The sequence below is a fragment of the Athene cunicularia genome, assembly GCF_003259725.1.
Source record: "Athene cunicularia isolate RWA chromosome 3 unlocalized genomic scaffold, athCun1 chr3_part1, whole genome shotgun sequence".
Lineage (NCBI taxonomy): Eukaryota > Metazoa > Chordata > Aves > Strigiformes > Strigidae > Athene > Athene cunicularia.
The window spans coordinates 40,381,140-40,400,050 of record NW_020799097.1 but is presented as its reverse complement, the minus strand read 5'-3'; the positions used below and the strand labels follow the sequence as shown (position 1 = coordinate 40,400,050).

Genomic DNA, 18,911 nt, shown 5'->3' with positions numbered 1-18,911 from the left:
CTCCCCCCCCAATGAATTGATAAAAGATAATTTTAAACTAATCTAATATACTGGATTAACTTGTTTGGATTTATTAAGGCACAAAATCATAGCCTGTAATGGTTACCAAAGATTTTATTTGTAAAAAAAAAACAACCCACAAACCAAACCCAAAACCAAAACCACACAGAAAAAGCCAAAACCAAACTTTGTAAAGAGTTTATTTTTAAATATTTAAGAAAGGAGCCTAGAACTTGGGTAAGGACTCTGCTGCATACTGTTTTCTTTGCATTTTCCTCATGGGCTTGTTGAGAGGGCAATTCACAAATCTTCCTTGAAGTTAGATGGCTTTGATTTATACTGTTGTAGGCTGTAGAGGAGGAAAGAGCCAAACAAGATATATGCTGCCCCTTTGATGAAATGTGAGGTGATTTTAAACATTAACTTGTGTAAAAGCATATTGCTTTGTGTTTCTTAGGCGATTATAAATGAATGGGATGAACAGGAACGCCGTGCCCAAGAGCAGGAGGCAATGGAACGCAGTCTGTACAGATACAGAAGTAAAAGTCATGGGAAAGGACGGAGTGAAGAAGAGGAGGAAGAAGAAGAATTTAGAAGAAGATTTCCTTTTCACGAAAAGGTAACAGCTGTAACTCTGTAAAGAAATACAAAAATTATGTCTGAAAATTATATCCTGAAAATACATGATGTAGGTAAAATGAGAAGAGGAATGAAAGGGTTTTTCCTTCAGCCAAAAGAAAAATGTGGGATAGATTTTGATAGAAAGGTATTAAGTACTGTGCTTTGAGTTTATCTTCTGGTTGTAGAAAGTTTTTGGAATTAATTTCCAGGCTTAAACCGTACTGTGGTTCAGTGAATAATCCCAAATTATGAAACTGAATGACAATGTAATTAGTTATTTGTTGTAAAATTCTAGAATTTGATTCTTTTAGCATTTAAGGTTGTCTGAGGTTTTGTACCTGTGAAGAAGGCTAATCTCCTTGATTAAATAAAGCTGTGAGATTTTTTTCAGAAGTAATTTGGTAACGCAGGCCAGTTTAATCTGAATGTGTGTCTTCACCAAGCAATGTTATACAGTACAGAAGTCCATGAGACAATTATGTTTGTTACTGTGTTGTTGGGTTGTAATAGTTCAGGTCTTCAGGTGACCAAGCAGCCTTGAGGTGGTTTATCAGCAGATACCACTGCTGACTGCTTTTTCTGAAAGAGGTTTGGTTGGCAACGGCTCAGGGATCACTGTACTGTGCTCTTCCCTGATGTGGTTGTGCTCTTAATTGTTCTGTTCACCCATGTTCTGTTTCAGACTGACAGCTGGGAGGTGGGCAGTGTATCTGTACAGTGCCAGCTCCAAACCACTAGCATGTTGTTGCAATGCCAAAAAGTACAAAACTGGAGATGGGGAGGGGAGTCATTAAAGGAAGAAATTATAGCTGCCTTTTGATTATCATGTAATTTGCAGGACTTTGAAGATATCACAGCTCAGCCGAGCCTAGAAGAAAAAATGGAAAATGAAGATCCATTGGAAGACCAGGTGGAAGTTGATAGAGCCCTTTTGTCCAAGAGCTCTATGCAAACAGTGATGATGGTTCATCAACAGTTGTGCTTAAACTTTGCTCGATCCCTGTGGTATCAACAGAACCTGCCTGCTTATCAAGCCAAACATTATTTCAGTACATTTATTTCCTGCTATCAGACTGGTGCCTGCCTGGTGTCACAATTCTATCCTTTAATTGGTAAGACTGCTAGCAGTATTTCAGATGTGCAGTTTTAGCTTTGTAACAGTTTGTTTCAAATTAATCATATGCAGGTCACAAAACAGACTTATGGTAAAAATGCACAAAACCGTATTTTCTTTTTCCAAATAACTTGTCTCATGTTGTCTTGGTAGAATGCTTTGGTTTTTATTCTTTTATGGATTTTTTTTTAAATTCTGTCTGTTAATACATAAGGCCAACACAGTTTAAGAATAAATTGAATACTAAGTGAAATTTTGATCACTTGGATCTGCATAATCCTGTGGACAATGATGCACTTGCAGAAATTTCCCAGAAGTAGAATTTGCAATTAAGTTCATTAAAGAATTGGTTTAAATGGAGCAATTTTTTTTTTTTTAATATTGTTTGGTTTTTTTACCCTGAAATTTGGCACACTTCATGTGTAAATCATTATAACAATGTGAGAGTTCTCAGGATCATCGTGTCTCAAAGCCAAGCTATACATCAGTTCTAACCTAATAAATGTGCATGCGTGCAGTTAAGAAGCAGCAGGTAAGAGCTGCTGTTTCTGCAGTAACTTATTTTTGTATTCATACCTGAGGTGTAATATGTGTGATTTTTTTTTGTGTGTGTGTGTGTTGGATTACTTCTTCACAGAGCCTTGCTACTAATTTTTGTAGTAAATATCTCCTTGATGTGAATTTATGCACAGAAGCACTGGTCTTAAAACAGGATCACAGCCCATTTCAGGATGCTGATTTTACTTTTATACAAAAATTTTATAGAGAATGTGAACTTTAAATATCTCTCTTCTGTTCCATACTCCTATCTCATTGCTTATATGTGGCATATTCTTATATCCTTGTAATGTATAACATGCTAAGGCTTGGGATGTGGGAAAACACCCACAAAATTAATCCATTCAACAAAAAAAAAGAATTAATAGCATGTGTGATGTCTTCCCTTTTTTGCTTCCTAGATGCTGAAATGAATGATAGTCTTTTGGGAAGCCAGCTTCTTGTTAGCACTCTTCTTCACAATACCTTTTTTGAGGAAGTAACTTCAGATCTTGTGCTGCAGCAAGATGGCCCATATGACTTCTACCAGCATCCTAATATTCAGCAAGTCCGACAGTGCCAACCTGTACTTGATCATTTTGCTAAAGAAGTGAATGGGCTGCTGCAGGAATGGCCAGAACATCCAGTACTTCTTCAGGTAAAACCACCTCAACAAATGTTCGGGGAAAACTGGAGCATTTAAAAATTGTACTTGTGTGTAAATATATGTATAGATATGCATAGACATGTGCATGCATATACTTGCCTAGGTGTTGTCTGTATTACTTATGTAGATGTTTTGAAGTCATACCTCTCTCTAAAGAAGGTAGCTGTTCTGTTCACTTATGAAACATTAAGTGGTATTCACTGCCTACTCTGATCTTACAGCTTTAAGCAATCTTCAATCTGCCATACCTCAAAGATTCTTGAGGTCTTTTGTTGTTTGGACTCCTGGGATTTTTTTCTAGAATGCTTGTTTTCATAGTGCTTTAAAATGGGCATCTTTGGTCCCACTTAGAGGGCCTGTGTGACCTTCAGGTTATATTTCTTACAGTAATGCAGAAACTCGGAAATTATTGGAACTCTTTGTGTTAGGTCATTTGTGACCCTTTCCCCAAGTATACTGGCCCTCACTGAACTACTAGTGAACTTATACTAAAATGAGGAAGCATTTTAAATTTAAAAAAACCCAACTTATCTCTTACAGAGGGAGGGTTATGCCAAAACAAATTAGCTTAACTTCATAACTGCTTCCGTTGAAGATCAGTTACTATAGGTTGAACACTTGTTTTTTATTCTGTAGCTGTTAGTTGTGATGGACAGAATCCGGAGTTTTCCACTCTCTAGTCCTCTCTCAAAGTTCCTGAATGGCTTGGAAATTCTTCTTGCAAAGGCACAGGTAAGAAACAACCCAAGGGAAACGTCTATCTTATATTTTATGCTTCCTTATTTATATTGGTAGCATGATTAAAAACAACTGAAAGCTGTCTGCTTGCCAGGATATGGGGAAGTGAACTTGCTCCCTGACTTAAGTCAGGGTAGGAATGTACTCCAGAATAGTGCATGAGTTTTGCCATGCAAAGACTAACTTCTGGCTTTGTATAATATAAAGGCAAACTTTTTTTTTTCCAGGACTGGGAGGAAAATGCTAGTCGAGCTTTGTCTTTGCGAAAACATCTTGATTTGGTCACACAACTGATTATTCAGTGGCGTAGATTGGAGTTGAAGTAAGAACCAGCCTTCTCTACTGCTTTTTCTTAGATACTGTACGCTTCTGTCTCTGTACAGAGACACCTTCCAGTGCAGAATTGACTTAATCATAGTACGTGTGTGTGTCTGTCTATCTGTCCTAATAACAATGTGGGGAAGAACCCCCCCCAAAGCAGCAGCTCTACTGGCTCAGAATGAGCATGCTCCGCCCATGGTGACGCTGTGTATATGCCTCAGGAGGAGTAGAAGCAGGACAGATAACTACAGCACTGCATCCTAATGTTTTCCCAGTGTCCTCCTGTTTTCATCCTACGATTTACTGAGCCTGCAGTGTTTTGTCTATTTAAGAACCTCCATTCAGTTTTCCTTAAAAACTATTGTCCAGTCGTCTGTTAAGATCATGTAAAATTTTTATATCCACAGTATGCCACGATCAGGAATTCCACAATTCTACCTCAAGTTTTGTGAAAAGAAATTTTTGAACCTGTCTCAGACTGATTTTGGTTTACTGTCCCTAGTTCTTGCATTTCTTCTCTCATATATAATAATAACAGTGGCAAAGCGTGGTGCTCCTCAAGATTTGATGTGTATATTAAGCATATGTGCAGATTATTCCATCCTGTAAAATTTTCCTCTAGTTTAATAGAAACAGAATAAAATTTGTGGTTTTTTGGAGCCCAAACTACCCACAATATTTTTGCTTTATTTTTTTCTTCTCTCCCTTTCCTTATTGTTTCCAGTTGCTGGTCAGTAAGCTTGGACAATATTATGAAGCAGCATGTAGAGAAATCCACAAAGCATTGGTTCTCTATCTATCAAATGATTGAGAAGTATGTTCAAGAACAGACAGAGGCAAACAGAGAAGGTAAGTGCTGGCCTTTTGTGAATGTATGGTGCAGTTCCAGCAATTATTAAGAATGCATAATTAAGGTCCTAAATGTAATAGTTTGACAGTGCACTTTCAAGTGTAGTTCTTGTACCCTCTGCCCTACAATTCCATGACTGTACAATGTCTTCCATATAGAGTGAACTTTTGCTTGGTGTTTATTTCTGGAACCACCTGTGTCCCTCATAGGGATAACATTGTAGGTCATATAAAGAAAATATGTCTGTAAAAGAGCATCTAAAAGAAACTAGAACTGTGGCAACTGTAGGTCATGTACATACAAATGTTTCAAACAGATTTGGAGGGTAAGAGGCTTCCATCTGCAGCTGGGAAAAGCACCACATTTTTTTAACCACACAAAGCATAATTTTGTGTCCCAGCCACACTGCTTTTAACATTCTGTATAAAGCCTAAAGAATTCTTACAGTAAGTATGTTTTGTACATGCTGTTCTTAGTGAATCTGTCTGCAGGTGTTCACATTATGTAAAATAGGAAAAAGAATATAGCTCTCAGTCCCTTGCCTCCCCGAAATTGAATTAAATTGTAAGGATCAAAGTAGCGTATTCTGTCATGAGGCAGTCTTTTGCCAAATCTCACTACTAATTAATGCACTTACTTGACGAACTTCATATCCTTGGGTTATTTTACATCTCCAAGCAGACAGCATGTCATCTGCTATAGGTAATGCTCTAAACTCACTGTATTCTCTACCAGATTCTTCCAATATTATTTCTGTCTTGATGATTTTGAGGAGTTAAGGAACTGGCCGTGACTAATTCTAGTATGGCTCATCATAACCAAAAAAGCCATTCATTCATAGAGAATAGCAAATATTCTTTAAATACTTGATGCACTCTGAAATCAGCCTCCTCAGTCACTAACTTACTGCTGCCTCTTGTCCCCTCTCCATTCTTCTAGTGTGGTGCTTGTTGGTTTTACTTATTATTAAATTTAAATTCTTCCCCTCACCACTGTCCCTTTCCTAATAGAGACCTGATATTTAGTTAGAAGCTTACAAAGAGGTGACAGCAATTTTCACGTAGAGGGTTTTTTTGTTTTCTCCCCCTTCTAAATTTCTGGTGCACTGTTCAGAAACTGAGCAAATGGATCTGAAAACTCTGGTCAGCACACTACAAGCTTTCATTGAAGGATCCACGCTAGGAGAGTTTCATGTGCGACTTCAAGCACTACTGGTTTTCCACTGCCATGTCTTGCTGATGCCTCAAGTAGCAGAAAAGGGTAAGCTCTTAGCATTACATATGTTAAGTCTCTTTACAACAACTGGACCATCAGGTATCCAAGACTTTCCAAACAGATCACTAAGCCCATAAATACAATATAAGCCTATGCTGCTTTTTTTCCCTCTTTCCATGAAGAATACTGTTGGTTTACCATCAGAATACTGATGGTTTACCCATTCTTTTGGTGTTGCTAAGCTTCATGGTTACAAAAAACCCCACAACTGGATGCACTTCTCCTCTTAATACTGAAGAATAGCATGTTTTAATAGAAGCTTGTTATTTTATTTCCCTTCCAGACATTCTGTGCAGCATCCTGTGGAATCTATACAATTATTATAAGCAGTTTTCAGAGAGTGTCGAGGGCAGAATCACTGAACTTCGTCAACCTATAGAAAAGGAACTTAAGGTAAAAAGAAACTTTATTCAGACAATATATTGATCTAATCAAAGGAACAGTGGAGCAGATATTACTTGAATTTGTTTATAATGGCTCCGTTGGCCACTGAAATTGCTACTATACTTCACATTTTCTTTGGCAAGAATTTCTTTTTGAGGTGGGGGGTTTGGTTGAGTCTTCGATGTTTAGTCAGTCCCATTTAGCCATGGCAGCTTCTACCCACTAGTGAAGCCCCTTCGGATTTCACAGCATGTGGCCATGCAACAGTTTTAGCGTAAACATCTATATTAATAGAATAAGACGCCTATGCAGTAATATTCTCACTTATGAAAATGTCTTGCATTTTAAGACCACCAGATCATCATAGCTGATCAGCTTTAAAGATCATCTTTTATATGAAAGTAGTTCGTTGCATTTATATAAGTAATCCCATTGATTATTTATTTTCCTAATAGGAATTTGTGAAAATTTCAAAGTGGAATGACGTCAGCTTCTGGGCTATAAAACAGTCAGTTGAAAAAATACGCAGGTAACTCAGAGCTTGGAATTAAGCTCCATATTTGGAATCTTCCTTCTAGATGATTTCTCTGTGATGTTAAATTTGAATGCAAGCATGTTTCTTCTGCTCATAACACAGTGGAGACATTTATTTCCAGCAGCTGAGAGATTTCCAGGATTATAAAACCCGGTAACACTTCTTCTTTCCTTTGGTAATTAGGACCCTCTTTAAATTCATGAAGAAGTTTGAAGTTGTTCTGGATGAGCCATGTCGGCCTGCCTTGGTGGAAATTGGTAAGGAAGAGCAGCTGGACTGCTTGCAAAAGCAGGAAGAATCTGAGAACAAAGAGACCAAAGTTCAAAGGCTAAACAACACATTAAGAAAAATTCTGTCTGCTAGAACAGATGTTGCCAAGGTGACTGTATTCTTTATTCTAAGTCTGGGAGGGATATTTTCTCTATTCTCATCTATATGTCACTTTTCACTGATTTATGGAGAAAAATCTTATGTAAGTGTCAAATCTGTTGAATATATCATCAACATTTTGGTCTTACTTGTGTTCAGTGTTATGAAACACTGCAGATGGGTGGGAATGCAGCATGGAAAGACAAGCATGTTCTGTATTGACTTGGCACAATATCTGTGCTCTAATGTAGAGATGATAGCAGTTACACATTTCATCTCCAAGTTGCTTATATATTGTCTGAAGCAATTTGTTACTTGCCTGCTACTGCAGTAATATGGGCTGGGATTTGAAATTATTATTAGCCTTTTCTTCTAAACAAGAACCCCAACAGATATAGCTGTAGGATTTGTGCATATATAAGTTCGGATTAAATATAAAATTACTTTGCTCTTGAACTCAGTGGTAGGGAAGTGCACTACATTGTCATACATTTGCTGTTGGCTGACAGCTTGTGTACTGTGAAAATATGGCTTGGACTAGCTGGTAAGTGGTAAATCCTACTCAATAGTGCCACAGTTTAGTTTGTCTCTAATTAAGTTGTCAGGCCCAGAGAAGTAGTCAACTAATTTTCTTCCTGAAATAAATTTCTATTCATATTCATTAGTTCCTATTAATAAGATGTGTGGAGACAATCATAAGTCACCAGAATTTGGGGATTAGTGGGAAATGCTCAGTTACTCTCAGCTTCCAAGGCTTTTGTTCCTTCAGACCAGACATCTTGCTATTGTCCTGTGACAGTCAGGAGGGATGGAGTGAGGGGGCAGAAATTAGATGCAAATCTAATGTCTGTGATTGTTGGGTGGGTGGGTGAGTTGGTTGGTTGGTTTGTTAGCAAGTCTGTTACTGATAATCCAGCAGAGTTGCTTACACTTGTTGCAGTTTCATATTTCCTTCAAATGTTGGTGCTGAACTGTTCCAAGGATCACGTGGGGTTGTTTTGGGGTTCCAGAATTTAGTCCTTCTCTTTGCAGTGATTTACTTTTAATGGTGAAATAAGACATCTTTAGTATGTGTGTATAATTGGACTGTTTCTTTAATTTTTTTCTCAGAAGGCACTCCCAGAAGAATGTCAGGATGGCATTACGTTTAATACAGAATCTCTTCAATATCGTCTGCCTAAGCTTACTAAAAAAATGAAGAAAATGTGTACAACAATTACAGAAAGTAATTCATTCTTAAGGCTGGTGGAAAATCTTGACCAGTTCACAGGTTAAGTGTTTTTAACATTTCCATATCATAATTGATCTGTAATGTAAGTGGAACAAATCAGGAAAAAGTGTAGATGTATAGTTCCCTTCCCAGACTGCCTTTCTGTGTCTGCTTTGTGTATGTTAAATTTTCACATCTCTTACCTTTCCCTGCTGTCTTCTGTACAGGTGGTATCATTGTTTCTGTAGTTGAACTGCAAAATTTAACATTTGATCAGACGGCAGATAAGGAGAAGCAGAAGTCAGAGGCAAAGCATATTCAGATGCAGAAGCAACGGGCTTTGTCAGATCTCTTTAAAAGCCTTGCTAAAACAGGTAAGCTTTGGGTAAAAATGTGCTTGGTTTAAAAGCACAGAGTTCTTAAGCGTTTTACCATTTTTGCCAATATATCTAAACCCACCATAATACTATGTTCTTGAAGTCAATAAGCCACTAATACAGAGAAGCATTTAAGTCTTTTTCTCTTAGTCTGTTGACTAGGTGGCCTGGTGTGTTAGCCCTTTCAAATACCTTTTGTTCTTCTTACATTCCATTAGATGTACAACAGTAGCTTTTCTGAAGCAGAAATATACTTTATCTTCAGTCAGAAGTCGCTGCCCAGCTTTTATAAACAAGAGGAAAACTTAGTATCTTGTATCCATTCTCTGATCCAGAACTGAAAATAAGTTAGCTCATCTGAATGAAAGCCTGTCTCTCAATTGGCAGACTAGCAAAGATCAGATTGTCAAAGGTGTGGTTGAGCCATGAAGACTGAATGATCTGCTGATGAGAATCATTGGAGGTACCCTGTTCAGCAGCCCAGTGTCGATTACTCCCCTTGATAGTCTTAAGGAGAAGGACCTACCCAAAGTATTATTTGTTGCCTTTTCCTTTGGTGTTATGTTAAATTATTTATCAGCTGTTCTTAGTCACCAAGGAGTTTAGAAACCAGCAGAAGTAAGCAGTGTTGTTAAATAAACAGCTGTCTTACAGCATTCTACTAAGTCATAGCCAGAAGCAGAAATAATGTAACTTTGACTTTTTTTTTTTTCTTGAAGAGAGTTTAGTGTTTTGGTGCTTCTCTTGGAAGCCATAGATTTTGGCCTGCAGTTATTCTAAGAACCCCTAAAAAAAAAAAAAAAAATTAGGATTTCAGGAAGGCATGATTTTGATAATAAACTAACTCAGTGTCACAACACTTGGAAAATAAATCAAACCCATCCTAAATGCTTTCTGGGAGGCAGGAGGAGGCTTCATTTGTTGCTTTGAGTGTTTGTATTTTATGCTACTTAAATGAATTGGTGTGTAGTGAATAAATAGATCCTAGAAGATCAAGGTCCTTTTGTATTTAGATGAATCCACAGGTGAATCTGAGTGGGAGGAACACATACACTTTTCCTGTGTTTGGAATTTTTTGCACCCAGTGGTGTCAAAAGGATGTCTGCTTTTCTGCCCTGTGAAGTTTGTACTGGAGGAATGGCATACTGTAATAATTTCATTAACACATGGAGTTTGAATTCTTTACTAGGCTATGTCTTTGATTTCAGGTGACACTTTTACCTTCCTCAGTCATCAGCCTTTTCATGTCTTAAAAATGCGGTCAGGATCCCTAAAACAGCTTTCTTAAAGGACCAGGAGAAACAAAAACTGTTGCTCCTAAGAATTATTCTCCACTTAGTTTGGAAAAATGCCAACATAACCTAGATAACTAATGAGTATTTGTTACAGGTTCTGCTTATGTTCAGGATACTTTCAAAGGAGTGTTTTAATTGGCTTGAGAGAAATGAGCATGTTTATCCAACTTTTAAAATAGCTAAAAGAACAGCCTTAAGCCTGACTAACAAAAATATGTAGCTGTAACTTTCTCAGGCTGTCTGTAGCCTGCCTTACAGGTTCAAGGCTTTTTGATTTTTCTTTTGGCCACTACCAACCACCTCCTTTATACACGCAGGTCTATGCCTTATTTTCAGCTGTGTTCTTCAGCTATGTTCACCTGGAGATAGCTAAGCTATGATGTGTTCTTACATTACAAAAATTGTGGTATGTTCAAAGACTTGTCAAAATCAGGTGTAGCATCAGAAAAAAACCTACATCAGGTTTTAGATCTTGATACCAACTGTAGGAGTGACATTTTTCATATAAAAGAATGAGGGCATAAAAAGGATGTGTGTTCAAATGTCATTCCAGGTTTATCATACCGGAAAGGTCTTTCTTGGTCCCGGTCAAAAGCCTGTCATGAAATACTCTACCTACGTCCACTGGACTTGCGTAGTGCATTAGGTGTAGTCAGTTGTACAGATGAACTGGATGCCACGTATGTACACAGTATTTCTAACCCTTAGATTTTATGAATTGCAGCTATAATATATAGAATTTATTGCATGTGGATTTAGACTGGAATTTCTGGAACATAATTCACTTAAGATTTTAGATATTCCTTTCTCTTTCCTCCATTACTTCTCAGATTGAAAATCCCATACATACTGTACTGGCACATACACTTGAGAGAGGGGTTTTTTTAATTTGCACTTTTCACAACTTTACCCTCAGTTTCATTGCTACTGTGAATTAGATTTCAGTTAACTCTTCACTGCCCAGCTTTGCCTGGGATGTATTCCTAGCATCATATTAGAATGTAGACTGCTAACAATTTTATTAAAGATGAGTTGTAATTTACAGGGATTACTTAATCTTTTTGTTTTCATTGACTGATGGGGTATTTCAGGAAAAAATACATAGACTTCAAAGTGGGCATTTCTCTGTTTTACTGGTACCAGGTGATTGTTGTCATTAAGACATGATGGTTACTCTCCTCCTTAGCTGTAAGGGTTTAATTTATGGTACCTTTCATGGAGGCAATAATAAAGGCTTCCCTATCAAGCTGGATTTAGCTGCATGGGAAAAAAAAATCACTATTTAAGTGTTAAACTATATTCAAAGATAGATATTTTGCTGCTATTTTTTAGGGTTTATTTTAAAAATTAAGTGTTTTCTTTAGAATACTTCTGGAGAAAATGAAGAATTACAAGATCAATACATTTGCAGAATAAATTGTAAGCAAATTTGTGAGGTTGAAGACCTGACCTGGTGGTTCCACTGTGCTGAGGTACTGATATTGTATTTATATACCTTTCTAATACCAGACGTATTTTTTTTTCTCTGTCAGGTTGCTGACAGAGATTACTTCTGCCTGGGATGGATGCCAGAAGTACTTCTATCGGTCACTTGCACGCCACTCTAGACTTCAGACAGCATTATTAGCACCTGCCAAGGTAGAACACCAAAGTAAAAACAGAAATCCTACTTCTGTTAACTTTATTCTACCAGCTTGGACTGAAAATTCCCAGCAGCAAAAAGGGGATGTGAGGTCATGCTGTGTTCTGCAATATGATACAAAATATTATATTTGGGGGCTAATCATTAAATGCAGCATTTTAAAACCTGTTTTATGACTGAAGTGTAGTAAACTAAGTTAACTGTTAAACATACAGTATCTTTCCTCACAACAGATACACTGTTACTACTTTCTGTGCATGAAGGAAAATCCTTTAATACTGAGTCAAAATTTGTTAGAAAAACCAGGATTAGTTGTTGCACATGAAAAAAAGCACTTGAGGTTTATAATAAGACATAGCTGGAGCCTGTGTCTAATACAAAAGTGCCAATATATTTCTTTGCTTAAAAATTGGTCTAAAATCAGTAGGAGCAAAAGAATTCTGATAAATCAGTACCACTTTGCCAGTATTTCAGGAGAAAGGGATCTCTTCCAGATGCTGCTCTTTCTCACTGTGCTTCACCTCTTGTTTTACAACATGATCTTGTCAAATGTCACAACTCGCAGTGGCATACATAACTGAACATAGCTGAGATCAGTTTTGCTCTGTGTTGTGAACATTTATTCACAGCTTTAAAATGGGATACTTTCTAATGAAAGGAGGGGAAGTAATTGTCAGTTAATCTGGTAAAATGAATTGTGGAAGTAGTTCTAGCAGTAGTCATGAATGTAAGAATTTAGGCTGGCATAGCTTTAGATTGTAATAATCATTTATGTAAGGTAGCTTTACTATTGGAACTAAACTGCTGATAATTATTGCTACAGTGGAGTGCAATTTAATATGGCTGTTGTTGCAGGAGTTACTTGAAAATCAAATTTGTATGCAGGATATATGGAAGATGTAGAAAAATGAAGATGGGAAAACTGTAATAACTATAATTTTTGTCTGCATTTTAAGACTTGTTTAATTAAACCATAAATTTTCAGCCAGCCCAGTGAAATGAAATGGAGGCACAGAGAATGTTCTTATCTGCTTATTCATGTAACTGTTCCCTCCACTTTTTCTGTATCTTTTTTGTTTTTTTTAGGATGTTGGACTAGGTAGCATTGAACGATGCAGAGGATTCACTGCACACCTCATGCAGATCCTTGTTAGGCAGAGACAATCTCTTACTGCATTGACAGAACAGTGGATCTTACTGAGGTACTTTGCATTTTCCAACACTTAAGTGTTGGCAAGGAGTCTGACAGTAAGCAATTCAGTTCAAGAAAATGGAAAAAAAGTAGAAGGAAAAAAATTCTTCCCCATATTTCCCCATTTCTTTCCTCCCCTCAATTAAGCCTAGATATAAAAAAAATTTTAAGTAAAAGGAGGGGGAGGGGTTAGGTATTGTTTATCCTGTCATTGCATCCATTATTTTGAAATCAAAATAAATTTGGAAAAACAAGTTAGGTATACATGAAGACTAAAATAATTACTGTAGTTAATTACAAAGTTAAGCCTACAGATTGTTTAAATCTCTGTCATTTGGTATTGGTCTAAGTTAATATTGGTTATGTTCAAGTTTTTTATTTGATCTGGAACAAATAAATGATCTGGATGGCACTTGAACCAATATGAAGAAGACTCAACAGCGTACAAATTAAAACTCAAGAAAGGTGGAAGTTATTAGATGATGTGTCAGAACTGTAAAAAGGAAAGTGTATAGGAAATCTTTCTCACTTGATGTGATTTTTCACTCTGTAACTTGACTTGGTCTCACTGCAGACTCCACTGTTGTGCATATTTGTGCTCATCGCTATTGTAATCCATAAAACTTTTTGAAGTTGGGTCAGAAGCCTTTGTACAGGGAAGGAAATCCAGACTGGAAATTAGTGCTGCCAAATTTGTTAACCCTAGGAAACTTGGAAAAGCAAAACCCCAACAAAACAAACAAAAGCCCAAACCACAACCCCTCAGTTGCAGGAATAGTAAGACTTCTAAGACACTCACCTGCAGTGCTGTGACTTTCATTGTAAATCAGAGTAATCATTTGTTATGAACTGACTATTATGCAGCACTTCAGAGAATGAAGGCATGTTGGAATCTAATGTGCTTTTATAATGGATGAAAATTAATAATATTTGAGCATTAGACCATGAATTTAAGGATTGTTTGAAAATATGGTGCAGATTCTGAGAAATTCTTACAAAGCCTTGTTTTCAGTACAACTCAAACATATGCAGTGGAGCGAGAAATTCAATAATTAAGCAAAACTTTTTTTAAAAATAAGACTATCATTTTAGTTTTTCCAGAAAAAGTTTGACTTCCACTGAGATCATATTATCTAGAGCTTTTATGAACTTAGTCTAAATGTTGATCTTTTCAAAGGATGATTGTAACTTTTCTTTATTTCTTCTTCACCAGGAACCTCCTGAGTTGTATACAAGAGATAGAATCTAGGTTGACTGCTGACAGAGAATATAACACAGCATTTCCTCCCCAAGACAGTGTTCAACACTGGACTGACAAACTGCAGCAACTTTCTATGCAGTGTGTGATGGTTCTCGAGGAGCTGTCTTGGTTTATACAATGCTGCCCAAAAGACGAGTTAACAAAGTGCAGTGACAATGAAAGAGCAGATGTCAAAACAAACGTTTTTCAGAGTTCAGGACCTGAAATAGGACATGTTTTTACGGGAATACCTGACCTAATTCCCTCAGAGCTAAAATACCTAACTCCAGTAACAATTGAGCAACTTCCTCCTGGATGCAGGATGCGAAATAAGGATCAGTTATGGCTGCAGGTAACTACACAGTTGACTGCGATGCTGGCAAATGTGAAGGCAGTGAAAGCAGAAGTGGACAAAATAAGACAACGGTCATGTGAGACTTTGTTTTATTCCTGGTGAGTTCTACATGTGCATAACATTGAATCTCTGTGTGTTATATGTTCATGTAAGATGTATGAAGTCATATTGAAAATTTTTGCTTATGCATGTCTTGGAAAGTGTGCTCAGGTGCTCTTGAAGGTTGTTTCTGTTCATTCTTCTTGAAAATGCAGTGCCTGGCTTTCTAAACAAATGTATGTGTCTTCTCCCACTCCCATGACAAGTCAGAAAAAAGAAATGGTTCATCTCAGTTTCTCAGTTTGTCTTTGGTCTCCTGGGATTTCATCCCTGTATGTAGCTCCTTAGTTAATGAGGTGAATTTCAAATCTAAATTTAGTCATGATTTTTTTCTTTTAAAAGAACTCTGTAGCCTATTTAATAATAATAACAGCAAAATATATGCCTCCCATTTTCTGTCTGCTTCAAACAGTGTGTGTGTGGCACATCTGCTTGTTGTCAAACAAGTTCAAGATTGAGATCAGCGGCCTTCCCCTCATTCCTGTCCCAAGAAGAGGTTTAATCTTAAATTGAAGTGTTTGTTCTCCTTATTTCTTGTTGCAGGAGAGATTTTGAAGTTTGCATATCAGCTATGAGTTGTTTGCTGGAAGTCTCAGCTCAGTTACAAGGCATGGAGTCCCTGTTTCTTCCAAATGGGGAAGGCAGACAAGAAACAAATCAGATGGCCCTAATCAAGAGCCTAAAGTATATGCAAGATGAAGTTAATAATACATCTGCAGACTTCATAGCCTGGAGAACACAGCTTCTTGCTTTCATGTCAAATTGCAGTGGTAAGGACAATTCTCCTCTGCCTGTCTTGTAATTTAGATAACCAACCTAATGAATTCTTACATCTTTATTGCAGAAGATGGCTTCATGTTCCTTTGAATATCCAGAAACACTTGATGAAATTCAAACTTGGAAAATTTAGTTCAGACTTAAGTTGTGCAGTAATCACCCACCCCCCCCGTCACTGTTTATGACAGATCTTAAACTGTAGTTGTAGATCAGGATTAGCAAGGAGTTTAGTAGAACTGTGTGATATAAATTGCATGGCGCTTATCATGCTCCTTGCATAGGGGAAACATAGTAATCCGTAATTGAATGTGTTTATATGTAAAATTGCTTGTGTTATGGTTCAAAAGGAAATCAACGATCAGATGAAGAGTTTGTGGAGCACTTCTCAGCAAAAGTGGAAACTGTGATCCATGTTGTTCTGTATGCCATCCAGTGTTTGGTGGAGAGAAAACAGGAAGGTGGAAAAGACAACGAAGAATGTCCAGAGGAAAATGGTTAAGTCTTGTTAATTTACTTAAGGGGGAAGAGGAGAGTTTAAACTATGCAAACCTAAAAATTCCTTAAACTGTGTATCTAGCAGAGGTACCCCAATACACAAGGAAATTGTCATTTTAATATAAGCTTTCTATTAAAACAGATAAGATGAATATTTCTAGGTTGCTTGCTCTAACATTTTTAGAATGTCTGACTTGATTTTCGTAAATTTTTATGTGTTTCAAACAAAGAGGATGCAGCCTCATTTGATGTGATTAAAGCGGGACATATAACTAAGCTTTTGGATGAAGATTTCTCTGCTGATTTGGATGCTTTGCATGTGCAGAAAGCAGTTTTAGGTGTTTCAGAACTCCTGGAGAACCTGAAATCTTACAGGGAAGATTACACTTCAGATAAGCATAAGGTAAAATTATTCTTCTCAATAATTTTTGGTTTAGGTGTCTCAAAATATTTGGAATTGTGAACTTTGGTGGTTAAATGTGCATTACTACTTATTGTCCAATACCTTAGAACTAGAAGCATGTGAGAAATTATGGTTAAATATAGGTACTCTTCTGTAGTGCAAAAGCCAGATGTTCCTTTAGTAAGAAGGAAAAGTTTGTTTCTGTGAAAATCTAGAAAAAGCTCTGAAAACTTTAGAAATTGTATTTAAACTTGCCAACTGATACTTCTGGTTTGAGCATCTGTTTTCAGTCTCTATCATCAACCTCTCTGAGGCGCATCTCAGTATGTAGATAACCATATCTGACAGCTGTTCCTTGGTTTTAACTGCAGTTCTTCAAACAGTCCTGCTATTTGCTGGTGCGTCTGAAGCCAATGCTCTGCAAGTATTCAGACCTTATCCTGTTCTACCTCACTGCTTCACTGGCATCTCACAGGAGTACTGGAAAATTGCTTTCTGTTCTAACTAGCATTTTTACAGAGCTTGCCCAAAAGGTAAGTTACTAGAGGTAACAGTGGTTATATGGTAAGCATATATTTAATGTCTACAAAAGTCTTCAAGTAAGAAACTAAGATGAAAAATGTAGTTACTGCTACAGAAAGTTTTGAGTTTCTGTTTGCCTTTTAGGGGTTTTGTCTGCCAAAAGAATTACTCGAAGATGAAGCTGGAGAGGGAGCAACACAGTTTCATGATTACGAGGATGGTGGTATTGGAGATGGGGAAGGCAAGAAGGATGTGAGCGACAAAATAGAAAGTGAAGATCAGGCAAGTGTTTAGTTCAAGTAAAACTGAAAAGAACCCTTGAATTCCATGTTGTAGATGTTTTGAGTTAAAAAAACCCCAAACAACCAAACCAGAAGTAGCCTTCATTCTGTTTAGGTTGGCTTTATCTTTGCATATAAACTTTATAAATATTGTTGTGGTACTTTAAGTAAGCTTTTATATAGAGGCAAGATCCATTGTAATTTTTGGCTTTACCAATAATTCAGATAGAAGACAGTTTTCAAAAGGGTGAAGAGAAGGAGAAGGAGGATCAAGAGTCTAAACCAGAAATTGAAGGAGAAGACAATGCAATTGAAATGTCAGAAGACTTTGAAGGAAAAATGCATGATGCAGAGCAGGAGAAAAAAGGTTTGGTCGTTCCACTATGGCAAACTTCGAAAAAATATTACAGATCAGTCCCATAATGGTTGATACTTTTATATAATGAAGCATATACTGAAAAGTCAGTGCTAACAGTAGAGTAGTGACATTTGTATATTAATACTAAGAAGTATTAATATGGTGCAAAGAAAATACTGGCTCTTCTGTCACTGCAGTGGTTTTGAAATGAAGGGACCTGATTCTTCCTGTTGTGAGCTGACCTATAGGCACATTTTAAAATTAGTCACTGACTCTCTGGAGCTGCTGGAAGATCAAAAGAACACTTGAGAATATTGCTGTAGTTAATGTCAAAACATGATTAATGAAACTATTGCTAACTTCTAAGCAGTGAGAAGAATTTAACTTCATCTTTTTAAAATGGAAAAAATAGCAACATTTGGTAGATTCATTTAAGTTGCTACTCTCCCAGAAGGTAGCAGTTCTTCACTTTAAAGTATAACAGCTTGAACATCTGAAATTAATGTGGCTTACAAATTAAAGTTAAGTTAATCTACTTTCAAATCTCTGACCAAGTGCCAGGAACAAGTTCATCTGCATAAGAAGATAAATTCCCAAGCTAATAAACAGATAAAGTAGAGTCAACCTTTCCCCTCCCAGTAATACCAAAACATTTTGAAAATGGAGGAGGGAGAGGGTTTTGCACCTGGAACTTGTTAGTCTGAGGGAGAGAATGCTGTATCTGTCCAAGAGAACACTCTGAACCACATAATTAGGACCCTGCTCTTCTGGCTGTTGGTGCATGTGTGTCTTTTTCCACATCTGTCAATTATAACTGCATAGGGTGATGAAATTAAGGTGCAAGTATGACTGCTTGTTTCTGAACTTAACAAAAAAGTTAGCTTTATCGCTTCTATACCGAAACACATTCTGAACTGTCCACAGAAAATGATGAAAATTCAGATGAAGAGGAGGAGCTGGACAAGCAGATGGGAGATCTTGGTAATGCTGAAGCTGATGATAAACTGGATGAGAGGCTCTGGGGGGAGGATGATGATGATGATGATGATGATGAAGATACCAATAGTAAAACAGAAGAAACTGGACCAGGAATGGATGAGGTAAAGAGAAAAGGGATGGGAAGAAGAATATCAAAGAAATTAAACTCTGTTAACTTGATGTGACCTAGACTGTGAACTCCCTTGCATACTAGCTCTTGGTCTTGGAACAGGATAATTTGAGCATATCACAAATAATCTAGTGTTGTCATTTTTT

At 37.0% G+C, this 18,911-nt stretch overlaps 1 protein-coding gene across 1 annotated transcript in view; it reads left to right on the top strand.

Moving 5' to 3' along the window:
• Positions 1 to 18,911, top strand: part of MDN1 (midasin AAA ATPase 1) — a gene marked incomplete at its 5' end in the record, with an annotated part of 101,824 nt that overhangs the window by 66,996 nt on the left and 15,917 nt on the right. The window contains 23 exons of the mRNA XM_026844125.1: positions 458 to 619; positions 1,460 to 1,733; positions 2,695 to 2,930; positions 3,576 to 3,671; positions 3,905 to 3,999; positions 4,723 to 4,847; positions 5,962 to 6,108; positions 6,407 to 6,516; positions 6,963 to 7,036; positions 7,226 to 7,421; positions 8,522 to 8,681; positions 8,849 to 8,995; positions 10,847 to 10,973; positions 11,826 to 11,931; positions 13,022 to 13,137; positions 14,341 to 14,820; positions 15,365 to 15,591; positions 15,946 to 16,092; positions 16,324 to 16,496; positions 16,868 to 17,029; positions 17,163 to 17,300; positions 17,525 to 17,666; positions 18,582 to 18,757. Coding sequence (XP_026699926.1) covers positions 458 to 619; positions 1,460 to 1,733; positions 2,695 to 2,930; positions 3,576 to 3,671; positions 3,905 to 3,999; positions 4,723 to 4,847; positions 5,962 to 6,108; positions 6,407 to 6,516; positions 6,963 to 7,036; positions 7,226 to 7,421; positions 8,522 to 8,681; positions 8,849 to 8,995; positions 10,847 to 10,973; positions 11,826 to 11,931; positions 13,022 to 13,137; positions 14,341 to 14,820; positions 15,365 to 15,591; positions 15,946 to 16,092; positions 16,324 to 16,496; positions 16,868 to 17,029; positions 17,163 to 17,300; positions 17,525 to 17,666; positions 18,582 to 18,757 — 3,816 coding nt within the window. The remainder of the gene's footprint in view (positions 1 to 457; positions 620 to 1,459; positions 1,734 to 2,694; positions 2,931 to 3,575; positions 3,672 to 3,904; positions 4,000 to 4,722; positions 4,848 to 5,961; positions 6,109 to 6,406; positions 6,517 to 6,962; positions 7,037 to 7,225; positions 7,422 to 8,521; positions 8,682 to 8,848; positions 8,996 to 10,846; positions 10,974 to 11,825; positions 11,932 to 13,021; positions 13,138 to 14,340; positions 14,821 to 15,364; positions 15,592 to 15,945; positions 16,093 to 16,323; positions 16,497 to 16,867; positions 17,030 to 17,162; positions 17,301 to 17,524; positions 17,667 to 18,581; positions 18,758 to 18,911) is intronic.